Genomic DNA, 12,338 nt, shown 5'->3' on the forward strand with positions numbered 1-12,338 from the left:
ACCTAAAGACATCAAAGGTCAAGCGGTCGCAGACTTGCTCGCTGCTTTTCCAGGGGAAGACACAACAACACTACATAAAGAAGTGCCCGGGGAATTCCCAGACATCTTGGTCATCAAGGAAGAAACATGGATTCTATACTTTGATGGATCTGCCACCCCTTGTAGTGACACCGGAGGAGCGGGCATAGTACTGGTGTCTCCATCTGGTTGAAGTTTTCTCACATTCGTTCAAGTTAGATTTCCACTGCACCAACAACTCAGCAGAATATGAATCCTTCCTATTAGGATTATCCTTGGACAAGCAAGCAGGAGCAACACACCTTGAGATAAGGGGGGATTCAAAATTATTGGTTAACCAGATGAATGGAATGTATTCTCTCAAGGAAATCACACTTGCTCCATTCAGAACTGAAGCTCAACGACTGTTGACCTATTTTGCTGACGCAACGATCGTCCATACTGGACGGACTAACAATAGGCATGCTGATTGCCTAGAAACTCTCGCCTCCAAGCTGCAGTTTGAAGGAGCAGAGAAAACGATCACTGTACAAAGGCGTACCTTATCTTCAACTTGGCTCACTCAGATAGAAGACATTCCAGCAAAATATTGGCGATCACCCATCATTCATGAATTAAGCAGCTCTGTTTCAGAAGGCCAAGTCAGCCTCAAAGAATTGAAGAACTACTTTTTGCTCCATGGAGGACTATACTATCGAAACCCTGATGGATCTCTATCACGATGTCTTGGGAGCAACGAAGCGGAAGAACAACTCAAGCGCATACATGAAGAAATCTGCGGGAAAACGTTAGTGGTAACACTTTACATAAAGCTTCAAAGAATGGGATACTACTGGCCATCCATGGAAACTCAGTCAAGAGCTTTACAAGGATCTTGTCCTGATTGCCAAACACCTCCTCATCACCTATAGATTTTTACAGTCCACCGCACCGGGGACTGGAAGGAGCCTTACATCAAATACCTCCGGGATAACGAACTACCACTGGAAAAGAAGCAAGCAGTCAAACTCATTCAGAAAGCTAAGAGATTCGTCTATCTCGATGAGATCTTATACCGCAAAAGCTTTGGTGGGAATTTACTGAGGTGCTTAGCCGAACACGAAATCCCTACAATCCTGAAGGAATTACATGATGGAGAACATCAAGGAAATAGGAAACTATTTCTTCAAATTCATGAGAAATATTATTGGCCAACCATGGAAGATGATGCAGCCGCACACGTTCAGAGGTGTCACCAATGACAAACCCATGGTAATCTCATCCACACTCCTTGTCTCCCGTTGAATTTTGTGAATAGTCTGTGGCCTTTCTACAACTGAGGACTAGATATCATTGGGAAGATCAATCCAGCATCTTCAAAACAACATGAATACATCATCACTGCGACAGAGTACTTCACCAATTGGGTCGAAGCTATTCCTCTTCGAAGCACCACTGGAGTTACGATTGCCGCCTTCATTAAAGAGCACATAATATGCAGATTCGGAGTTCCTAAGCATATCATCGCAGATAACGAAACTCCTTTTGCCAATCAAGATGTTGAGAAGCTGCTCAATAAATATGGGATCAAACAAATCTTCTCTACACCTTACTATCCACAAGGAAATGGTCAACCAGAAATTACCAACAAGACTTTGATCAGGATTATCAGTCGGACGATTCATGACAATCCTCGATCATGGCATGAGTAATTACCTATGGCTCTATGGGCTTACAAACTGCACCAAGGAGCTCCATCGGTACTTCGCCATATTCCCTTGTCTATGGAGCCGACGCCATACTTTCAGCAGAAATCAAAGTTCCCTTAGCCATGATTGCAGCATCTAGTGGTGTACAATGGGATGAGGATAAAATCTCCAGATCAAGGATCCATGAGCTAGATATGCTTGAATCAAGGAGAACCAAGGTGGAAAAATATGTGGAGGCTTACAAACAGAGGATCTCCAGAGCCTACAACAAAATGGTAAGACCTCGAACATTTCAAGTAGGAGATTTGGTATTAAAGACGGCAAAGCACATTCAACAAAACATGTCTGCTCCTAAGTTCTCTCCTAAATGGGAAGGGCCGTATGCTGTTATCAAAGCAGTGTCTAGTGGATACTACAAAATTTTAGCAATCAATAGAGGAAAGGAAGGAAACATCATCAATGGCAAATGGCTCAAACTTTATTATGCCTGATCCACGAAACAAACTACCTCTTCATCATTTCAAGCATTTTCAAAATGTAATTTCATTCCTCTAAAGAGCATGCGAATGCTCCTTTGTTCATTAAACATTTCATAAATGAGCAAAATTCGTTCATACCATGATCAACTGTTTCACCTAACTAGAAACTCAGATTTATTCAAAAAACAACAACCACAAATGGTCACTCAGAGCAAACCATCCAGCAACGGATAATCCCTGTAAGAAGCCTCGTCAAGCTTCTTCTAAAAAATATTAGTCTTTTCCTTCAAGTCTTCGACCACTTTCTCAACCCTTGCTGATTCCAGAGCCAGTATCCTCTCCTCATCCAGTAAAGCGGCATTCATGGAAATTGCAACGACAGCCTCTGCCGCCTTATGAACCTTGATTATCTCAAGACGGCGACGGAGCCAGCTTACATTGAATCGCAATATCTCACAATTCGAGATCATTTCATCCCATTTGTGTAATTCATGATTTTTGACGTCTCGCAAATGCATCTGGTTCATTTCCTCGATGATCGGCAATAGCCCCGCTACCGTGGTTAAAAGAGTTGGAAGAAAACCATTCCACACTTCTGTGGTAGAAATGTGACCATACCTCTTCCAAATCTTGGTGTACATAGGTGCATGACATTTGGGAATCACGAATCCACCGACCACTTCCTTGTCTGGGAAGGTATTAATCAATGGAGCTTTGAATAAGAGTCCAGCGGTTGGGTATTCACGATCATGGACACTGTCTCCAGTCTCCACGGATCCTGCAGAATCTTCACATGCCTGGTTGCTTCTTTCCTCGACCTCAACCACGGTCACGGACTTTCCACTCTTTCTTCGTCTAGCATCGACGACGACACAGACATCCTCCTATGATGAAACGAAGGAGTGTTAATCCCGGGACTCAGTACAATCTCCAGAGTCATAGGTTTACTTACAGACGATCCAGATTCAGCACGAGCCGATTCATACCGGGCAGGAGCTCTAACAGTCCGCTTAGGCCTTGCATTATGAGGAGTAACATTCTTCTTACAGTCCTACGACAAATCATTCTCTTGTGATCAACAATCTCGATCGAACAGGGACAAGAAAGGAGAAGAAGAAGAAGTGTACAACTTACTGAGATATAAGTTGCTATTTCACGCTTCGACTAAAGATCATCTTGAGAAGAAATATTATTGCTCGACATGACGGCAAGGAGGTAGGATCAAAACTTCTCTGCACGATGAAACTGACTCAGGAATAAAAGAGATATTTTCGTGGATCATAGATTTGGAGTCTTGAAGATATAATCTCGTGATTGACCCGTTTGTTTCTTCCTTTAGTCAAGGTCTTCCTTTGTCAACATTCGCCACCGGGATCGACTTTACTGCAGTCTCTTTCCCACTTCAATTCCCACTTCCTTCTCTGTCTCATCATCATCACTTTATTTCTCTCCCGCGTCTTTGAATTCTTATCCACCCAACCCCTCTACTATTAATTCAAAAACCCGTACTCTTAGATCTAGAAACAGAGAAACAGAAGCAAGATGTTGAGCAAATTCCTCTCATTTTTCTTACTTGTCTCTGTTCTAATAACATTTTCATCAGTGAAATCTGATGAAGGTTTCGACTGTAAATCCCCTGCCAAATGTATATCTGTATATCTCTAGCTGGTTATGTATCACCCAACGCTACCACTTACTCAAGCATCGCATCTCTTTTCGGGATAACAAATTTGAATTCTTTGCTGGGAGCTAATTCTTTACCAATCGGAACGTCACCAAGCAAATCAGTAGCCGCGAAGGAGACTGTCAAAATCCCTTTCCCTTGTTCTTGTAATAATGGTAACGGAATATCTGATAAAACTCCGATTTATAAAGTAAAAGCAGGGGACGGTTTAGATCACATCGCCAGGGATATATACTCGTTGTTGATTACATATGAAGAGATCGCTGAAGCTAATAATATTACCGATCCTAATAAGATTGTAATTGGCCAGCTTTTGACTATCCCACTTCCTTGTAGCTGCGATACTGTGAATGGAATGCACACAAAGTGGCTTCTAAAGAAACTTTAGATATGATTGGGAAGAAGTTTGGGGTTATGGAAAAGACTCTATTGGATCTCAATGACCTTGATAATGCTAAAGACCTCAAGGCTGAATCAGGTTCTTGATGTTCCATTAAAAGGTTGGTCAATTTTAGTCTTCATTTCTTCGACTCTATTGATGGAGATTATTCATTTTGGATGTATCCTCCCCGGATGCCACAGGATTATTAGCTCTTTAATTTCTAATAGTAGTTCACCTTGTAGCCTAATTCTCCACTAAAATTTCTAGCTTAATTATAGACACACCAAATAGATTGAAATATTTCGAGTGTTTAACAGTTTTGCCTGACTGACGATCTATTTTGTATTGTAGTTTGTACGTCTATGGTAAACTCCACTTCACAGGATTATGCTTTGCTTGTCTCCAACGGGACTAATACTTATGCATCCATGGTCAATGAATGCGGCATGCCTGGTGAGTACAATTTGTTATAGTAGTTCGGTTTACTCTGAGAAAAATGCTATATTTCAATGTGGTTGATGGTAGTAATACAAACATGATCTTTCTAATGAGTAGGAATTTTATTCCAGTATACGATTTGAGTTTTTGTTGTATATTTTCAATCACAGGTGGGTCGCCTCGAGCAGAGTCGGGCCTGAGGGTGTGCAGGGTGTGCGACCGCACAGGGCCCAGCTCTGCCTGAGGCCTTTTTCCTTATGGATCTATGATGTATACTCACTTTCCCCTCCAAGCCCAGTAAGCCAACGTATCAAAAAAAGAAAAAAATCTTTGCCTCTGTTAAGACTAGGGGTGAGCATTTGGTCCGTAATCCGCGGATTTAACCGGGACCAACCGTTCTTTTGCGGATGGATGTCCGGACCGTTCGTTAATGGGTTGGATGCGGATGGAATTTTTGAAATCCAACGGATAACAGATTGGGCCCGGATGCAACCATGAAAATTCGTTGGACATCCATATCCGTTAAATTAAGGACCTTTATATAGTTCTAGAAAATACTATGAATCATTTAGGAATTTTTAAGATGTTTGCTTGGGGTGTTGTACATGACATTTTTATATTTGTATGCATATATAGTATATGCGGGTTTTATAAGGAGTCATTTGTGTTAGATTTATTTTCTTTACCATAAATTTTAACTAAAACAAATCCATTGGATTATCCGTACCCAATCCGTCCATCTGTGCATCCATTGGATCTGGATTGGATGCGGATGCCAAATTTGAAAACCGTAGTGCAATGGATTGGATGCGGACGAGGCGAAAACCGGTCCATACCGGCCCATACTCACCCCTAGTTAAGACTCGAACGAGTGACATGGGTGAGATAATTAAGTTCCTTAATCCACTAGGCTGACTACTTGTTCTTGTTATACTTTTCAGCTCCAGACCATCATTACTTTTTGAATCTTTATCATATTATTGCCGCATGCACCTGTCCATGACTATATATTTTGAGTTTGCTTTGGGTATTTTTGTGCATGTAGGTGGACATTAAGAGTTATCATTTGCGTTAACCTTATAAAAGGCCCTGCGAAATTTTCGCACATGGCCCTTCTAGACTCAGGACCGGCTCTGGCCTCAAGCATCGCCACCATCTGGTCCATCATCATCTGGTTCATCTCCATCTGGTCCATCACCATCTAGTTCACCAAATAAAAATTTACATGGTTGGAATATCTTGTTGCTCACCATGAGCTTGGGCTTACTTCTTTCTATTTCCCTTTTATCTTAGAAGAGTTTTGGTTTCGTCGGCATCTTCTAGTAAATTTACTTTCGATATTTATTGAGTGTATTTTATCTGTGAGAAGATGATTGAAATGTACGCTTTTCTTTTTCATTTTTATGATAATACTATGCTTAATTCCAATAACTCCTCTTTCTTTTCAAGCTAAGCAAGAAATACCAGTTTATACATGAAAAACTGAGACACAAGTCTGTGGGCTGTGGTGAACGAACTTTTTGTTTGCTGCGTAATATGCCCAGGCGTAATTGACCCGTCTGTTAATTTGGTCAAAAGCCTTCCATTGACTAACATTCACCAATTTCAGTTTGACCGGACTCTCTCCCTCTTCCCTGTCTGTCTCATGACTCTTCCCATCACTTTCCTCCCGCGTCTTCAATTATTATTCATACAGCTAACACCTCTTTTATTAGCTTAACATTTCATACCCAGTATATCCACGCAAACTTTGAGAACCCTTCCTAAATTAAGACTAAAACAAGATGCTGTTGAACAAACTTGTCTTTTGTATCTTATTCCTCTCTGTTGCAACTTTTTCATCAGTGAAATCTCAAGGTTTCGTCTGTAAATCCACTACAATTTCCAAATGTAAATCTGTAGCTGGTTATGTAGCACCAAACGCTACAACTCTTGCAAACATCACAACTCTTTTCGGAATAACAGACTTCAATTCGCTCCTCGGAGCTAACAATTTACCAATAGACACACCACAGAGCAAATCAGTGGCTGCTAATGAGACTATTAAAATCCCCTTCACCTGTTCGTGTAGTAACGGAACAGGAATCTCTGATAGAAGTCCGATGTATACAGTGAAAGCAGGGGATGGTTTAGATCACATCGCAAGGAATGTTTTTTCATTGTTAGTCACACATCAAGAAATCGCCGCCGTGAATAATATTAGTGATCCTAATAAGATCGAAGTTGGGCAGTCATTGCGGATCCCTCTTCCTTGTAGCTGTGATGATGTGGATGAAATTCAAGTCGTTCATTATGCGCACTTGGTGCCTCCTAATGGAACTTTAGAGATGATTGTCGATGAGTTTGGAGCCACAGAAGAGAGTTTATTGAAACTTAATAACCTTACTGATGCCAAAGAACTTAAAGCGGAATCAGTTCTTGATGTTCCATTAAGAGGTAATTAGTTACTCAATCTTCATTTAATGATTATTTTTTCTGCATACCGTTGACTTCAAATTTTCGCAATTCTATAGATGCTGCAAGTAGTTTGCTTATTTGGTTGTTATTTGGAAATGCAGCTTGTACGTCTATGGTCAGCAATGCTTCTTCGGATTATCCCTTGCTTCTCTCCGATGGGACTTACACTTACACAGCCAACAATTGTATCAAGTGCACGTTGACTTAAACAACCAGAATTGGAACTTATTCCCGAAACCCGACGTTTAGACGTAATTTTCTTATACTCTCTTCATGACAATAAGTCAATAACTAATTTTCCTGTGATACCAAGGATATTTCTTTATTCTTATACCGAATGATTTAGAAATGGAGATGTTCATGTTAGCTAAATACATTCTACGAGGTGTTTTTTATTTTTATTTTTATACTAACATTGATTATGTTAAATTCAGGTTGTATTGTGAAACATCATCTCCCGAAGAGGTCAAAGTTGAGAATTGGCAACAATGTCCTTCGTCCCAGTGCACGAATGTATATGGTACTCCACTGGGGAAACAATTTATTGAAGGAGGGGAACAAGCATGCCCAAAGTATTGTGCTTACACTGGATATAACAATCAGTCTCGAAGTATCTCTACGACCGTTGCAACTGCATCCGCCTGTACCGGTGAATAGTGATTACCACGTTGTTGTTTTTATTTATTTATATAGATATTTATTCTAGCACTTGCATTTCCCAAGGTTATTTCATCAGGCTTTTCTGATATTTTTAATTTACCAGTATCACCATGGATGCCATCTGGATCGTCAAAGATGAGTTTGCAGCACTGGAATTTCTCGTGGCTCACGATGAACCTTGGCTTACTACTTTACAATGCCCTTATATAGATCTCATGTTTGAGACAAAATAAATAATCCAATGGAAAGCAATGTTGCAGTTCAATTTTTTACGGTTTTATAGCTTATGATTCGTTAAATTTATTGATTTATCTAGATTGGATAAAAATAATAATCAAATTTTTATGCATTTGTTTTTGAATGTTGAAATACAATAAAGTGATGTTTGTATAAGTTAATATAGTAAAATTTAACATTTGGAACTTTGGAATTGTTATTTTTTCATAAAAGACACAAGCCTAAAACGGAGATTGAGATAGCCGATTTGAGATCAAAACCATTACAGTGTGTACAATTAAACATTATTAAGTGTTGTTACGAAAAATATAAATTTATGTAATTATGTTTTCACTTATGAACAGTGAAAAATACAATTTTTTCTAGTAAAGAGCATTATCGTAATGAGTAGAATAATGATGCAATCAATGGCGAATGTAGAATTTTGATGTCCCGTATTATTGACCACCACTAAAACACTACTCCCTCCCGATATTTATATTTTTTCTAAAGTACTTTCAAAGTTATTTTTCCATCAAGAGTTAGTTAAGACTAATTTATTCTTCTACAATTTACATATTTACCCTTTTACTTATTGCCTTGTTTGATCTTCTACATCATTTACATGTTTGTCAAGCTCGGTTCATAATCCTTTCTATGCTATGAGGTCTATTACATTATTTCCCCAATAGGGTTCATCCCGGAATGTCTTGGGGTTTTAAATTGGCGGAGAATCGACATTCAACAACATTTTTAACGTTCGTCGAGCCCGATTCAGAATCGTTACACCGCTTTTAAAATCATCGAATCCCTCTCCACAAAGAAGATATAGTTCAGGGGTAAATATGATATTTTAATAGGTAACATAACTCCCTCCTTTTACTTAAGTGGATGGAATCCGCTTTTATAATAAAAGTGTCAAAATTATGATACCTTAGAAAAGTTGGAAAAAACGGGGATAGTATTTTAGTGTACTTCTCAAAACAGGAGTACTTTATAAAAATCCCAAATCCAAAGCAAAAGTTCAATGGGGGCCTGATATATTCTCGACGATTATAACTAAAAGTTTTACTGGAAAAATCATATACGCCGACGAAAAACTAAATTAAACACCATAAGGGTCAAAGTCTGATCAAACTAAGTGCAAGGTTCATTCATATTTAAATATTAATCAATTTTATCAATCAAAACGACACAAAAATTAAGTAATTACAAAATACAAAAGAATAATTTGAGTACTTAGGGGGAAAAAATCCTTACTTGAGAAACGAAGTATACGCAAACTGGTTAAGATGACAATTATGCAATACCGACTTATTTATTCAGTCTCTAAAGAAACCGAACTTAGTATGAAATATGAATTATCATTGCAAAAGAACTTCCTTGCAATATTTTTTGATTGAATGAACTTGAGACTTTAGGATCTAAAACTTCACCTAGTTCCTTTATAATTCATTATGAATGATCTTTCTATGAACTCATTAAACGAATTTTCAACTTGTGTTAGAAATTTTTTTATGAATTTCGCTGAGGTCCTTTTTGACGTTCCTCCCTTTTACTAGCTATATATAAGCCTATAACAATAGAGTTAGTCTTTAGCTTCTTTTTGTTTTGTTTTTGAAGCATGTTAATTTCATATATGAACTTTAAACCCAAGGAAATTATTTTGTTTACAGCGGAATAGGAATTGTATCTACAACTAATCCTTAATTTTAGGTAGTTTAGTAGTTTTGGAAAAAAAATTATAGTTTGTGGAATTGAATAAGGTTGAAGTTAGTTTCTTAGGAATCCTTTTACATGAGTATTTGGTGTAAATATCATGGGGGCACAAAGTTATTTCGGATGAAAATTATATAAGATATTCTTTTTCTCAATTATTTCGAATGAAAATTATATAGGATATTATTTTTCTCAAAAAATGTACGCATATGGATGCAATTGAAGATGAAAATGGGTTTGTAGAGCTTTCTTCGTGAAGATATACAATGACATTGGACACTTTTTTGTTCTACCATGAAAAGATAATACCATTGACTCTTTTTCGTGCTAAGAAGAATTCAAAATAAAACCAACGCGAGATTGATTTTGATTTATTTAGTAATTAAAAAACAAAATTACATAGATATCAAGTACATTAAGAGTCAAAACTAAACGAAAACAACATGCTTGTATATGTACAAGAGTATAAGGAAAATAAAAGGAACTCCGAGAAATGACCTAATACAAAATGATAGAAACGATTGAATCGGAGAAAAAATGATCTTGGTAACATGTATCGACCATTTGATAGGTTTTTTTCTAGACAAAGTGACGCTCCAATGAAAAAGTGGAGTAATCTTCCCAAAATCTTGAATGTAGAACTGAGAATTTCGGTATTCGGAATCCAACATCGTACTTGAGTAAAACATAATCAAAGACTAAAACTCGTTAAAGTAAATGAGAATCACTATTAAGACGAAGGAAATAATTATTAATAAAGGGTGAAAGCTAAAAGCACTTAAAGTGCACACAATAAAATTAATCCCAAAAATATAGAAACTAAAAGAATTTACTGATATAAAATCTTATAATCAAAACACACACACAAAATAAGTAAATAAAATCCTTGCTCAGATCTTTTGAGCAAGAAGATGAATGAGGGAGGATAAACTTTTTTTGTTTGACCTAATACAAAAATAATAGAACTGAATAAATCGGAGAAGAGATGATCTTGGTAACATGTATCGACCATTTAATAGGTTTTTCTTCTAGAGAAAGTGATGCTCGAATGCGAGCGGAGTAATCTGTCCAAAATCTTAAATTGAGAAACTGGGAATTTCAGTATCTGAATCCGACATCGTATTTGAGAATCGACATAATCAAAGACTAAAACTCTTCAAAATAAATGGGAATCACCATTAAGGTGGAGGCAAGAATCACTGATAAGAGGTGAAGGCTAAAATCACTTCAAGTGCAAACAATAAAAATAAATCCCTAGAAACTCAAAGAAAAATCTTATAAAATAAAATACTACTAATCATAAAAGAAAATCTTTGCTCAGATCTTTTGAGCAAGGAGATGAATGAGGGAGTTTTTTTTTTGTTTTTTTTTTAATTTAAAAACCCAAAATTCTAGATTAAATAATTTTTTTTACATTTTCTCTTAAAACTTACATGGTAGACATTGCATGATGTTGAAAAGGTGACTAAAAGTAAAGAAAATGGACTTAGATGAAAAATATCTTGGGATACCACTTTTTCTCGACAGAAAGAAATCTGCATCTATCTTAAGTAGTGTTGATAATACGAAGAAAAGGTTATCTAGGTGCAAGGGGAGGTTCATGAATAAAGCTGGGAGATCTACAACAGTGATAACTGTTTTGAATGACATTCCTTACATCAAAGGAGTACTTTCAAACTTCATATCATGATTATAGATAAAATAAACAAAGTTCAAAGATTGTTTTGGTGGGATAAAAATAAGGTAAAGATATTTACACTACTTCTTATCCAAAGTTATGAAAAAGATGAGAAAATAATGGATTTAGGGTCGACCTTAGATTGTGCATAATTCCATCTTAACTTTGATTTAGCGCACTTAAAGTAAGATACTTCCCCAGTTATTCTGTTCTCCATGCCAATCATAAATCATATGCAACTTTGGCTTGGAAAAAGCCTTAACAAGGAAGTAGATTTCATTAAACGTTTTAGTTTTTGATAGGTAGAAAATGGAAAAATAAAATTAGAGTTTGGAGAGATAAATGTGCTCTGGGAATCTTTGACCGTTCTACTCCTATAAATATTAATGCTGAGGAATTTTAACAAAACATGATGGTGTCAAACCTCATCAATGAACATCAGAAAACTTGGAAAGTAAATCTTGTTAACAAACTCTTTCATGCTGATATTGCATTTAAATTATTTATTAAGAGTTTCAATAATGTCAGAGGATATACTTGTTTGGATATTAACAAATAGTGGAGTCTTCATTGCCAAGTCAGCATACCATAAAAAGATAGAAATAAAAAATAATAAAAAAAAAACAGTTTCATCATTCTAAAGATTTAAGCACTTGAAAAAATTGCCATGGCAACTAAAATTTCCTACTTGAGTGAAACTCTTCCTATGAAAATGCATAACTGGCAATACGCCTAATGAAATATTAATGAAGCAAATTCTAGGGTATGTTCTATGTGTGCAATATGTGTCGGGGTTTGGACTCTACTGAACACATCATTTTGGCTTGCAACTTCCCATGAGCAGTATTTTCATATGTCCCTGGTATCATTAGATCTTTAAAGCCAAGCATTATGGTGAAGGATTTACCTTAGCTATAGC

The 12,338-nt window shown here is 37.0% G+C and overlaps 1 protein-coding gene and 1 long non-coding RNA gene across 4 annotated transcripts; both read left to right on the forward strand.

The window, feature by feature from the left end:
* Positions 1 to 3,652: 3,652 nt before the first annotated feature.
* Positions 3,653 to 6,117, forward strand: LOC113298239. Of its 2 annotated transcripts, XR_003334121.1 has the most exons (3): positions 3,653 to 4,369; positions 4,603 to 4,704; positions 4,860 to 6,117. It is a non-coding gene; the product is annotated as an uncharacterized LOC113298239 (long non-coding RNA). The 2 variants fall into 2 exon arrangements; XR_003334119.1 differs by having other exon boundaries at positions 3,654 to 4,369; positions 4,603 to 6,117.
* Positions 6,118 to 6,308: 191 nt separating this feature from the next.
* On the forward strand, positions 6,309 to 8,167 carry LOC113298227 (lysM domain-containing GPI-anchored protein 2-like). Of its 2 annotated transcripts, XR_003334100.1 has the most exons (4): positions 6,309 to 7,125; positions 7,248 to 7,397; positions 7,581 to 7,795; positions 7,910 to 8,167. XR_003334100.1 is itself a non-coding variant. In XM_026546926.1 (3 exons), the coding sequence occupies exons 1-2, from the start codon at positions 6,474 to 6,476 to the stop codon at positions 7,352 to 7,354; spliced, it is 759 nt and encodes a 252-aa protein (XP_026402711.1). In that variant the 5' UTR covers positions 6,309 to 6,473; the 3' UTR covers positions 7,355 to 7,397; positions 7,581 to 8,167. The 2 variants fall into 2 exon arrangements, 1 of the variants encoding a protein (XP_026402711.1); XM_026546926.1 differs by having other exon boundaries at positions 7,581 to 8,167.
* The last annotated feature ends 4,171 nt before the right edge of the window (positions 8,168 to 12,338 follow it).

Source organism: Papaver somniferum, chromosome 1, assembly GCF_003573695.1.
Source record: "Papaver somniferum cultivar HN1 chromosome 1, ASM357369v1, whole genome shotgun sequence".
Taxonomy (NCBI): Eukaryota; Viridiplantae; Streptophyta; class Magnoliopsida; order Ranunculales; family Papaveraceae; genus Papaver; species Papaver somniferum.

Excerpts from the sequence above, each read along its gene's own strand:
- LOC113298227 (XM_026546926.1), top strand. The coding sequence starts at position 6,474 with ATGCTGTTGAACAAACTTGTCTTTTGTATCTTATTCCTCTCTGTTGCA. Across the intron at positions 7,126-7,247 it reads TCTTGATGTTCCATTAAGAG|CTTGTACGTCTATGGTCAGC; the intron begins GTAATTAGTTAC and ends TTGGAAATGCAG.